Below are 13,588 nucleotides of genomic sequence, written 5' to 3'. Positions count from 1 at the left end.
AAGGTGGGGCTCGAATTCACGACCCTGAGATCAAGATTCACACGCTCCTCTGAGTGAGCCAGCCAGGTGCCCCATTTGAAAAAAATTTTTTCAAGTTTATTTATTTATTTTTGAGAGAGAGAGAGAGAGAGAGAGCACACGCACATGAGCACGAGGGATGGGCAGGGAGAGAAGGGGAGAGAGGATCCCAGGCAGGCTCCACACTCACCTTGGAGCCCAACATGGGGCTTGATCTCCCAACTGACCATGAGATCATGGCCTGAGCTGAAATCAAGAGTCAGAAGCCTCACCGACTGAGCCACCCAGGCACCCCTATTTGGTAAATTTTTTAGATGCTGGATATTTTGCTTTTGTTTTTAGAGCCACAAACAGGTGTAAAATAGGCATTGCTCTGCTAATACCCAGCAATAGTTGAGTATATTAATCTGCATTCAATAAGCTCTACGGTAATGAAAGAGCCACCCCAAATTACTGCATTTCCAGCATGTGTGATGGGCCTTGCAAGATGAATTGGAAGCCAGCTAGTGTGATGGTAGAGAGCTGGACATTGGGCTACAACGACTGAACACCACCTCCCCACTCAGCTGTGCCGCCTTGGGGAATTCGTTTGACCTCTCTGATTGTCAGCTTTCCCAACAGTAAAATGAAAACAGAACGCTGATGTTGTGCAGAATGAGTGAGAATAACGTAGGCCGAATGATTAGCCTTCTACATAATCACTAGAGGATCTACCAGGCTTTCCATGTACATGGAATGGGAGAGATGTGCACGGAAAAAAGCAAGGGGGTATTAAGTGCGTGTGGTCTTGAAGGAGCAGGAGTAATGGTGTGGCTGCAGCTGGGGGTGAGAGGTACAGAGCATGGTAGGCCTGGGGGGCGGGGCCGAGTAGGCAAGTTCACATCCACGGCAGAGGAGGCCAAATGCCAAGGGAAAGAATCGCAGCTCTATTCCGTATGCAAGGGAACCGCTGAGAGCATCTGAGCAGAACAGGGGCAGGGACAGCCGTGATTCCACAAAGGAAAGTGACGGGGTGTGAAGGTCGGAAGGAGGAGAGCACTACAATATCCTAGTGACCTGCTGAGGCAGTGGGGACAGATAGGTAAGATATTTGAGGAAGTGGGAGCAGCAGAACGTGGTGACTCATGTACACCACAAGGACCTATCACATGAGTGGATGGGCCTAAATAGAACCATTGTTCTTAATAATAAAACCTATTGTAAGCCTATAAGACAATATAGAGAGATCAGCACCAAAAATTTCTTTGTGCTTTCTGGACTTTGGATCCTCTGGGATCCAACTTACTTGATTAGATTCCAACTTACTTGATTCTAGAAGGTGATTAGGTACTGGAGTTCTTTTCTTAGGCTCCTCCACGAGGCTCCTCAAAAGGAGGGGGGATACGTTAGTGAATGGTTCTTTGGCACTGTTTAGTTCTCTGCTGGGGGTTTTCACCACTGCCATTTTATCATGAAAAATTGAGTCTCCTTTTTAGAGCCAAAGGTCACTTCCTGGGAAGAAAACAGTAGCAGTATGAGAAACCATGCACATTTTTTTTTTTCTCTCAATCTTTAACAAACGTACCTCTGTGACTGTGCGGTTAACTGTGGCCCAGGCCCTCCCTGCCTCCCTGCCTTTGCTGGCCACTCCATTCCCACACAGGGCTGTCCCATTAATCTGGCGTCACATATCACACCCCAATCTCCTGCCGTCGCTCAAAACCCTTCGGTGGCCCTTAATTTTCAAGAGCTTTTCCCAAACTGTAGTCCTGAGATGCTTTGGACTCCTGAAGGGAAAAATAAAGGCACTCACAATCAACAAAATCAGAAAATGTTGAAGTAAATAGTTAAACAGGCCTCTTCTGAGATTTCTCCAAATCAGTTTCTTAGCTGCATGTGACCATGAAACCCTTTAACATTTGGAGATACTATTTATAAGACACTGGCATTTTTGAGCCACCTTCCTGGGCCCCTCTCTGGCGTGAAAAGGAGACAGGGTAGCCAATAGGCCCCCTCCACCACCAGGGGGTGCATTCCTAGGGGCTCTGTCCCAGGACCTAGGATCCCAGTTCATGTTGACCCTTTGTCAGACTTACGTTTCCTTAACATTCATTTTAAGTTCCACCCTCTCCATAAAGGCCACACTGACCCCAACACCCTTCAACATACTTTACAACTACTGCCTCTACTACTCATGAGGTATGAATGATTTATTGCCATGTACAAGCCTAGGCATCTTGGTATCTTCTACAGCTAAGTGTCTAAACTGGGGGTCCTTGGACAAGCAAGCTTGCGGGGGGGGGGGGGGGGGGGGGTGCTGCTCTGTGATGCCTCTGAGACTGAATGTAAAATCCGGTCTGGATCTTTATGCGCTTGCTTTTTTTTTTTTTTTCTGGAGAAGACTCATAGCTTTAGATTCTCCCGAGTCCACAACAGCAAGCAAAATACAGTGACTATACTGAAGCAGGTGTTTACCAATCATTTTCTGAAAATTTCTCCTTTCCCCTTACCCCCAGCCCCAGCATCTCTGAAGATTCCCTACTCCTCAGCACAGCCTCTACCTCACCTGCTTCGTTCCCTTTCATCCCTTCAACACCTGCTTCAAAGTTCACTTTCCAGCCCCCTCTCCTTGGGGCCCCTCAAATTCCCCGCCTGTACTTCAGGCAGGAACAATGCCTAAACCGTTTTCAGGAGAGCTCTCCTATTCCAGTTCACTCACTCCAGGGTGAACTTGTCTCTTTTCACACACCTCATCCTTGGTCTCCTGGCCCCATCCTCTACCCGCAGGCCCTCTCATCCTAGCCAGACGCCTGCTCCCCCTCAGCGCCCCTTCACTCCATCTCCGGCTAGGGGTAGGGGTCGACCCCAGCCCCATGCACTACCCACATCCTCACTTAACCCTTTAGGTCCGACCTCTCCTCTGCCCACCTGACCGCGGTTCAGGCAGCCTCAGCAGCTCAGCGGCGGCCAAGGGGGCACCCCTAGCCCCAGGTCCCAGGCCGCTCACACAGGAGGTGGTTCCGGGGCGGGATTCGGCCGGCGCCGGCGCCAGCCACCGTCGCCATGACAACTAGGACGCGCTCCCAGGGTCCGCGGCCGGACGCGACCAAACTCCCCAGGGACGTGGGGGCGGGGCGGATACGGGCGGCAGGCGCTCGAGCTCCGGAGGCCGCTGGGGACTTCTGGGGACTCGAAGCAGTCTGTGCGGCCTGGGCAAGAGCAGAGAGAACGACTTAGGAGGTGCGAGGGCAATGGATTTCCGAAGGGGAATGGGAAAGTCATAAAAGTATAAAAAAGTATAAACTGGAATCCTGCGAGAGCAGATGGCGGAGAGCGGCTGGCCCCCCAAGGGGCGGGGCCTCCTGAGCTCAGTGGGTGGAGCTTCCCGCCAGACATTCATTCACCCAATCACTTAATTCTTCAATATATTTTGTTTTCCGTTTTCTGTTATGGTAAATTTCAAACATATACGAAGGTAGGCAAATAGTATGATGAAGCTTCAACACCCATCTGTAACAATGATCAAATCACGGCCAGTCTTTGTTTCCTCTATACCTTCCCCCTATTCCCTGTATTCTTTTGCAAATCTCAGGCATCATTTCATCCATAAATATTTCAGAATATACCTCCAAAAGATAAAAATTCTTAAAAAAAAAAAAAAGAGTACACCCACAATGCCAGTACCTTAATAAGTTACAGTGATTTAACATCTTCACTTACCCAATACTCAATAGTTCCACAAATGACTTACATGTCGTGTTTAGAGTTGCCAGTCTGAATCAGAATTCGAATAAAACCCACACGTTACAACAGACCGATATGTCTTTAGGTGTCTTTTAACCAACATGTTCTCCCTCCATTTCTTTTTGTTGTTGTTGCAACTTATTCACTGAAGAAACTGTTTGTGTTCTGATACTGGTATTTAGGAGTTATACACCATGAAGCTGGACCTGCCCCCCCTAGACCTCCTGCCCTGTCTACTCACCCTGCCCACCCATGGACATTATTCCATACACAGACAGCTTGGGCTTCTCTCTTCCCAGGAGTTGTCCTTGTCTCGTTTTTTCATTATATGACTTGACACTTGCGTGATATTATTTATGGCTTCATGTCGATAAGAAATTATAGCAGGAATCCAATAAGAATACCTGCCTTTCCCACACCCACATCACTTGTTGTACTCTATGTGGTCCCCGCCTCCCCCACACACACTCACACTGGGAATATTTACTTTTCCCATCATCCTATTTTCCAATCCCTCCCCCACTGCCATCATCACTGGTTAAAAATCTGCCCATCTTTCAAGACTGGTGCTAGCGATGGTATATTTTCTACCCTCCTTGAAGCCCTCTGAACCAGAAGGACTGTTTCCTTCCTCCGGGTTCCCACACACTTTCTTCTATCATTTTTTTTGGCACTTATCTTTTTATATGTTGCACCTCTTATTACTTGTGTGTCTTAAACTGTGAAATTCTTATCAGGAGGGGACTGTGCCTTATCTTTGGATCTCCCACAGCCCTTGACACAGATCTTTGTTTATGGTGATTACCCAGTAACTGTTGGCCAAGTGGATGAAAAAAATCTATCTGCTTATACAGTAGGTTGTTTTAGTTCTTTCTGTTTTGTTGCCCCAACAAAGTTGTAGATTTTAGAACAAGTACTGTGTTTCCCACAGTCCCAGACCTTTCTACTCCAGCTTAAATCATCAAATGCTTGCTTCCATATACTTTTTAGTGGGTCTTGGGTAAGACCCATTAAAATCCTTAGTTTTTTTAATTTTTTATTTTATTTTATTTTTTAATGTTTATTTATTTTTGAGACAGAGAGACAGAGCATGAACGGGGGAGGGACAGAGAGAGAGGGAGACACAGAATCCGAAACAGGCTCCAGGCTCTGAGCAGTCAGCACAGAGCCCGACGAGGGGCTCGAACTCACGGACCTCGAGATCATGACCTGAGCCGAAGTCGGACGCTTAACCGACCAAGCCACCCAGGCGCCCCTAGTTTTTTTAATTTAAAAAATCCTTATTTTTTTTTCCTTAGGTAAATTTGGCAATGTCCCTATTTCATATGTAAAGATAGACACAAACATAGATATATAGATATCGATATCGATATAAGATGTAGGTTCTCTGCACAATTCACCAAAGTGCATATTATAGTGTAGTGGACACTTTGGTTGTGTACTCCCACCTTCCAGCTTTGATCAGGCTTCTCCCCAGTCCCTGATCCCCAGATCCCCACTTCCAGCAGTAGATGCTGGTTAGTCTATGCTGGTCATGGAAACTTCTGTCCTCTTGCCCACCACTGATTTACTGTTGAGTATGTAACCCAATTCTGGCCACAGAGACATTAGGAAAAGGCTTCCGGGAAACTTCTGGAAAATACATAAACAGATAATGTTTCATAAATACAGTATCTTTCTCTTTCTGGACATTGTAGCATCCAGAAGTGCTTCCTTGGAAATGCAGCAGCCATCAGAGGCCAGGAGGGGCCTGAGGGTGAAGGTGAAGCTGGTGAGAAGGATTAGCAGGGCAAGGAGACAGGAGGAAGATTCTGGACCTGCATGACATCATCTCACCTCTGCTTGTCTGGTGCCCGCATCCCATTATCTCCTTTCAACTGAAATCGTTCTGACATACAGTGATTTCTAGGCACTCACCACTCAAAGCGTGCACTTTAGCACAGGAACCTGTTGGAAATGCAGAATTTCAGGTCACCCAGACCTACTGAATCGGAACCTAAATATAAATAAGATCCCCCAGAGATTCACAGACACATTTTAAAGCTTGAGAATCACTAAACCAATGACCTACAATTACAGCTGTTTTCCACGATCAATTATTTAACCAATTCATTTGTGTATTTCACATTTATTTCACGGAGAGTTTGCGGTGAGCAGAATACAAAGGTATCCCAGCCTCTGCCAAACTAAGTCAATGAAATGAGTGTAATAACAGACACAGAAGCTATAAACAATAAGCTTCAGAAGCACAGGGAACAGCTCATTTCCTTCCTTAAAACTCATCTGTGGCTTCATATTGTACGGAAAAGAAAATGCAAAACCCTTAACATAACTTTCAAGGCTTGGCAGAACCTTACTTCTGGCCTTCTCTCTCCTCCTTCTCTCACCACACCCCACGGTGCATCCCCTGGTGTGCTGGGTTAAAGCTGGCTGAAAATTCTGACACTCCTCTCATGGAGAGGTGGGGTCCCTGGGCCCTGCCCATGAATCTAGGTAGGTCTGTGACTGCTTTAACCTCCCAGTCCAAGCCTGCCTGAATTTGGGACTGCAACATTTGTAGGAAGTAATAAAATGGTGGTTGTTTCAAGCATGCAAGCTTTGGGATAGATATAGCTGCAGCGATAAATAACCCGAAACTCGGCCAGTTCCTACTCAGCCTAAGGATCCCTTCCTTAGAGGGGCGTTTCCTGGCTTCCTTTTCTAAATCAGGCCCTACCCCAACCCCACCACCCTCTCTCCCAGCACTGGGTGCTCTCCCTTCAATGCACTTACTGCAGCGTGTGATTGTGGACCAATGGGCTTACCTCTCTGATGTCTGTCTCCCTGATGTCTACCTCTTCTGAAGTCAGCTGATGGCCTGACTTGTTCACTACTGTATACTTATCACCTTGCACTCTGCCTGGCACATGGGAGGACCTCCAAAATATTTGTAGGATCAGGTCATTAATGAGTCATGCCAACAGAGATCTAAATTTCTACATACGTATACATATATTATATGTATATGTACATGCATATGTATATATTTTTGGAATATTTATATATTTGGAATATATATATATATATATATTTATATATGTTTGGAATATGAATGGTATACAGTTCAAAATACCCACATAATGCCTGGACTTCCTCACAACATGGCCACTGGATTCCAAGGACAAGTGTCCCAGGACAGAGCCAGGCATATGCTAGCCGTATGACCTTAACCTTGAAAGTTGCACAGTTCTACTTACACCTCATTCTACCCATTGAGGCCATTCTCAAAGACCCACTCTTTTATAAGAGGGAACATAGACTTGTAGGGGCCAAGGGCAGGCCACTCCAAGATGGGCCACTTTGTCAGGAAGATTATTTTAAATTAAAAAGCTATCATGGGGCCCCTGGGTGGCTCAGTCAGTTAAGCATCCTACTTCGGCTCAGGTCATGATCTCACAGTTCACAAGTTCGAGCCCCGGGTCTGGCTCTGTGCTGACAGCTCGGAGCCTGGAGCCTGCTTTGGATTCTGTGTCTCCCTCTCTCTCTACCCCTCCCCGGCTCTCTCTGTCTCTCTCAAAAATAAATATACATTAAAACAAATTTTTTTAAGCAATGAAGGGGCACTTGGGTGCTCAGAGGGTTAAGTGTCCTGCTCTGGATTTCAGCTCAGTTCATGATCTCACTATTCATGGGATCGAGCCCCGAGTTGGACTCTGCACTGGCAGCCCAGAACCTGCTTGGGATTCTCTCTCTCTCCCTCCTTCCCTCTCTCTGTTTCTCCCTCTGCCCTTCCCCTGCTCATGCACCACGTGCACTCTCTCTCTCAAAATAAATAAATAAACATTTAAAAACATCAACAAATAAAAAGAAATCAATACCCAGAAGATTCAGGAAAAGTTCTTTATCTCCCCCTCAGCTCCCTGAAAAGAATGTAGCCAAAGGAATTGCTCTAGGAAGGGAGCTATCACTAAACACAACTACCTATGAACTGGGTACGACAGACAGGGAGGGACCCAGTAAGGCCTGTTTGATCAAAGTTGTCTATGCCCCCCTGTTTCTGAGGGGCCCAGCAAATGTTTGTTTACAGCAAACATTTATTCTTTTTCATCTTCCTATGAATTTATTTTCTTCCCTTTGAAGTCCCAGACCCCTATCCCCTCCTCCTTAGTTCAGAATGACGTACATAACTTACTTAGCCTGTCTTGGGAATTTCTTGTCTGTCTGGATTCCCTGAATGTATGCCATTAAGTTTTATTTTCCCCTTTTAATCTGTCTCATGTCCATTTGATTCTTAGTCCAGCTAGTAGGACCTCAGCAGGCAGAGTAAATGCTTCCTCCCTAGCACACTCCACCTCTCAATAGAAAAGTGTCAATATCTTTGGGGTGATGGTGGGGTTGTCCGGAGCTCACAGCCAAGAAAGAATTCTTGAAGACATCTTTGGTGCAAAAAGATGATTTTATTAAAGCATGGGGACAGGACCCATGGGCAGAAGGAGCTGCACTGGGGTCATGAGGAGTGACTAGTTATATACTATGAAGTTGGGGAGGTAAATTCGAATGGGAGTCCTCCAGAGGGACTTTGATATGCTAAAGAGGAGAGGAGGAAGGGGCAAGAGAACCACCTGCAAACAGAGCCTGAACCACGCATTCATCCTCCCTGAAGGACGCTCTGTCTTTGGATTCTCTGTCACATAAGCCAGCACCCAGCCTTATTGCTACGTCAGGCAGTTTGAGTTGGTTTGTCCATTGTCTGCAGCCAAATGCATCTTAACTTGTATATCCAGACAATTTAATTGTACCGATTTTTTTTCAACCTCATACTGCTGAAAGATGGGTATTATTTGGCCCATTACGCAGATGAGGAAATTGAGGCCTGGAGGGTTAAAGTGACTGCCTGATAGCACATGGCTAATTGATGACTAAGTCAGGATTTGAATCCAGGTTTGTTTGTTGCCAGCATTCTTTTCTGAATGCCAGGCCAAATTGCCTAATCAGGCCAAAATGTGGGAAGCCTCTGGGAGTTCAGGGCATACCTCATCATTTTTTGCTCCATCCGGAGAAGATAAGGCCTTGGGAACACTGGCAACATTGTCTTTCAGATTTGGTTTTATTTGCCCTTTTTTTATTTGATCTGTTTTAACAAATATATTTCATAGAAATATTTAAAAGGATGCTGACAGGGGCGCCTGGGTGGCTCAGTCGGTTAAGCATCCGACTTCGGCTCAGGTCGTGATCTCACAGTTCGTGAGTTCGAGCCCCACATTGGGCTCTGTGCCGACGGCTTGGATCCTGGAGACTGCTTTAGATTCTGTGTCTCCTTCTCTCTCTGCCCCTCCCCCACTTGTGCTCTGTCTCTGTCTATCAAAAATAAATAATAAAAATGAAAAAAAAGTTAATTAAAAAAATAAATAAATAAAATAAAAGGATGCTGACAAATGGAGGCGGAAAATAAGCAAAGTAAAGGAAAAACTGCTTTCCTGAGAAAGCCAGCCCACATTTCCAGAGTGTAAACAGTGAGCCTGGACCATAAAAACCTCATTAAAATGTCAGTGTTATACCTTTGTACTTCAGCACTGAATGGGAAATCATGCTTGCCCCATTATTTATGGCTCATCAATAATACATTAGCTCGGCTCCAGAAAAGCTCACATTCAAGAGAGGACAGACCTCTTTGTTTGGTTTATTGAACAGCTGAAGGGGCAGAGCAAGTTCATGTCATCGGTGTGTTCATTTGGTGAAGCCCCCCGACCTCCAGGGACAGCCAGCTCCTCACTCCTTCACAATGTCCTCCTCATCCCCTACCCCTAGTCCCTTCTGCTCACATGTCACTTTCCCAGGGAGACTTCCTGAAGTGTATGCCAGGGGAAATTGTTACAAGTGACAGAAATGGATTAGTGACAGAATGGATTCAAAAGTAAAACAAAGGTTAAAAACATATCTACCTGTCTATCTTCTGTCAAGAGAGGCTTTAGTCACAGTCGCCTCTAGGTGCCAGAGGATGGGGTTAGGATTTTGTCTTTATTTGTCTCTGGGTTCTCCACTCAATGTTGACTTCATTTCCAGCCCAAATGGCTTCATGATATGCGAGGGCCGCCATCTTGCTACTGGCTTGAGTATAATGCTAATGCCTAGGTTTGGTGGCGCCACTCTTATTGGCCCAGCATGAGTCAAGAAGGTGAGGGACTATGAAGCAAGCTGAAACCCTGCAGACCACCCCCTCCACCACCACCACCAGGTGGGATATGTGTGACATGCCTCAGGCACTCCTAGCTATGGAAGAACAAGAGAAAAGAAAGAAAACAAATGGTTAACTGATAGAGATCACAGTCAGGAAGGACTCTAGTCTCCAATTAGTTTACAAATGTCTTAGTAAATGACAAGAAAAAGGCAGTCTTATCAATAGTCTAATCTCCAGAAACCTATAGGTTTCCTGGAGCCCCAACATCACCCCTCGATAGTGATGTGGGGAAAGAAGGCAAGAAGGAAATGGCAGAGAAAATTAAATTTCCTCATAACCTGCAGCCCGTTGACAAATACTGGAGGCAAATACAGAGTATAACATTTCTCCAGGAACCTTCTACCATGCTAATGTTAATGACCTCCTAGAGGGAAAACGACCTTAGCTTGACCATAGCAAGGCCTCAAGTAGCTTAGGAGTCCTCTTTAGCATCTCAAAGCCCTCTGGAGGCTTGCCAGTTGACTTTACCTCTCCAACTTCATAGTATATAACTATATAACCAGCGCAGGTCTTTCTGCCCATGGGTCCTATCCCTGTGCTTTAATAAAATCACCTTTTTGCACCAAAGAGGTCTCCAGAATTCTTTCTTGGTCGGCAGCTCCAAACCCCCATCACTCCAAAACCCCATCAATGAGCCCAACCCTGAAAGCAGTCATTGTGGTTAGTTGCTGGTGGTGCCTCTCCTCGCCGAGGTCTGGGTCAGATGCTCACCTCCGGGCTGCTGTTGATGGAAGTCCCACCCAAGCCACAAGGTCTGAGAGTAGGGGAGGGGAAGGGAGATCCTTATACCAGAAGAAGAGGGATTAGAGGCTGGCCAGATACAGCAGATGTCTGTTAGGTTGAACCTTATAAAATGATCGATATTCAAATATATTTTACGTGCAAGAATGGTGACTGATATGGCTCAGCCTCATACATTAACCCATGAGGCTTGGTTCGGTCTTTAGCACATGCTCCCACGGAATGTATCACAGTTCACAGTACCATCCACTGTACATTCTGGAGTTGCTCACTTCAGCTGACTGACTGGTTTGTGAACTGTGTGGTTATGCAGGCCTCTCAAGTCTTGACCACCAGCCTCCATCATCTTGCCAGCACCCCACCCCCCCAGGAGGGGTTGCAACTGAGTACCACAGGCTTTGTGTACAGGGTTGAGGTCGCCACACGGGCAATTTCCCCAGGCTTCTATCATTCTGGCACAGCCACCTGGAACAGAGGAGGAGCTCAATGAATATTCATCGAATGAATGTACTTAATTAGTTCTCCAACAAGTGTTTGTTGCTTTTGGAAAAATGCAAAAACAAAACAAAGCAAAACAAAACAAAACAAAACAAAACCAACCTAATTTCTTGTTGGAGAAGTAATTTAAAATAAAATCTCCAGCCAACCGGGTGAACCGTCTCCCCCAAATGAAGAAAAGAATGAATCAGTTTTATTGTTTAAAAAAATTTTTTAATGTTTGTTTATTTTTGAGAGACAGAGAGAGACAGAGTGTGAGCGAGGGAGGGGCAGAGAGAGAGAAAGACAGAGAACCTGAAGAGGCTCCAGGCCCTGAGCCGTCAGCACAGAGCCCTACGCGGGGCTCGAACTCACAAGCGGCAAGATCATGACCTGAGCCAAAGTCGGACGCTCAACCGACTGAGCCACCCAGGCCCCCCAATCAGTTTTATTGTTAAGCATTAGACCAGACTTTGATGCACGTTGCTGAGAATCCCCAAAACAGATGCCAAAGACAAATAAGAAATCTTACCGTTGTATGGAGCCCAGGCAGATACAATTCATTACACGCAAGTTAATTGTCTTTATCCAAAGGAAAAATAAAACTTCTCATATTTTTTTGACAAACAGGAAATTACAGCTTGGAGCCAAATGCCTGAGCCAACCTCCATGGTGACAGCCGGGGCACCATCATGCCTTGATGTCCACATTTCACGGAGATGTATCCACGGCCTTCAAGAAAGGCATTTCTGGGATGCAAAACTGGCAGTAGGTTTATTTCACTTTTAAAAAGATTTACATACATCTCGAAGAGATGGAGATTTCTAATTATAAGGTTTCTAAAGGAAATGCTAAGATATGGGAGAGGAGAAAAGATCTCTTCCGCTTGGGGCTCCAGGGAAGTTTCTAAATTTAATTTTTGGAGGATTGTATTGTAGGGGAGGGAAAAATCTTTTACCCCCTACCTTCCCAGGTTCAAAGGCTGAAGCTTGCAAATCAATCTGATAAAAGACAGCGTAACAGGGGCAAAAGCAGATGAGCTGGAGTTTCACAAGGAAATGAGACTCAGGAAGGTGGCCAGATGATTGAAGTGTATATACCATTTTAGGCTAAACAAAGGAAAAGGGGGTTGGGGACTTCTGGGCTGGGGCGGGGGGCGAGTTATGAGAAGGGGAGGGGAGCAAATGCATGGTAAATAGGGTTTGTCTTCTTATGTGGACAAGAGTCTTTTAGGTGCTAAGAGTTGTCTCGGGGATAGCTCTTTTCCCGGTCTGGAGACTTTTTTACAAATGTAAATTTCCTTTACAAATGTAAATTTCCTTTACAAAAAAGCATGTTTATACTTTATTATTAGGTAGTGGGAGGTGGGGTAAAGAGCTTTTCCTGTAGCTGCTAGTTGTCAATTGCTTTTGGCTCAAAATAACCCTTAGACTGAGACGCCTGGGTGGCTCAGTCATTTAAGCATGTGGTTCCTGAGGTCAAGCCCAGTGCTGGGCTGTGCACTGACAGTGTGGAGCTTGCTTGGGATTCTCTGCCTCTCTCTCTCTTTCTCAAACATAAATAAATAAACATTAAAAAAAAATTCTCACACATATTTCGGTGCCCTTCAGTTTTTACCCTTACATTCTGCCTCACTGGGGTGATAAGAATATCTGTATGAAATCAATGGAGAACAAGTTAGTTACCCTAGAACCAAATGCAGGACGTTCCATCCCCAGGGTAACTTCTTTATTATTTTTTTTAATTTTTTTTTTAATGTTTATTTATTTTTGAAAGAGACAGAGCTTGAGCGGGGGAGGGGCAGAGAGAGAAGGAGACACAGAATCGGAAGCAGGCTCCAGGCTCTGAACTGTCAGTGCAGAACTGGACACAGGGCTCGAACTCAGGAACTGTGAGATTATGACCTGAGCCGAAGTCGGACACTTACCCGGCTGAGCCAATCAGGCGCCCCAGGGTAACCTCTAATTACTGTTATGAGAACATGAACCTCCAGTGTTTGGGGTGGTCATGACTTACATGTGTATGCCCCACTCTACCTGCAGGGGTACTAGGAGAAAAGGGTTAGAATCGAGATATAGAAAGTCAACAGAATCAAAGAGAGGACCCCTCTCATGGGGGCTGTAATGAAGTTTAAAGGGTTTATAGCATGGTATTTCCCCACAGTCCCCATAATGGTATTTATGGTCTCACACACTCTTCCAGAATCTTCTCATTCCTCCATAAAGAGGTTGAGTCTGTGCTGTCTTCCCTTGAACCTGGGCACGCTTTTGTGGTTGTCTGGATGTCAAGAGTGAGCCCTCTTGCTCAACTAGACCGCAACGGTTATAACCAGAAATAGACAAGACCCCTAACTCAGCTCTAACTAAAACCCATTGTGCTTATTCCTTATCACACTTTCTTGAGGCTTTGACA

At 45.6% G+C, this 13,588-nt stretch overlaps 1 protein-coding gene across 2 annotated transcripts in view; it reads right to left on the bottom strand.

Moving 5' to 3' along the window:
- The window catches only part of CFAP221 (cilia and flagella associated protein 221), a 107,563-nt gene extending 104,520 nt beyond the window's left edge, over window positions 1-3,043 (bottom strand). For both annotated transcript variants that reach the window (XM_047871501.1, XM_047871502.1), the window contains exons 1-2: window positions 2,926-3,043; window positions 1,324-1,509 (exon numbers count right to left, since the gene is read on the bottom strand). In XM_047871501.1, coding sequence (XP_047727457.1) covers window positions 1,324-1,462 — 139 coding nt within the window. In that variant the 5' untranslated portion in view covers window positions 1,463-1,509; window positions 2,926-3,043. The remainder of the gene's footprint in view (window positions 1-1,323; window positions 1,510-2,925) is intronic.
- Between the last annotated feature and the right edge of the window lie 10,545 nt (window positions 3,044-13,588).

Source organism: Prionailurus viverrinus, chromosome C1 (assembly GCF_022837055.1).
Source record: "Prionailurus viverrinus isolate Anna chromosome C1, UM_Priviv_1.0, whole genome shotgun sequence".
NCBI lineage: Eukaryota > Metazoa > Chordata > Mammalia > Carnivora > Felidae > Prionailurus > Prionailurus viverrinus.
This window is presented reverse-complemented; position numbering and strand designations above follow the sequence as displayed.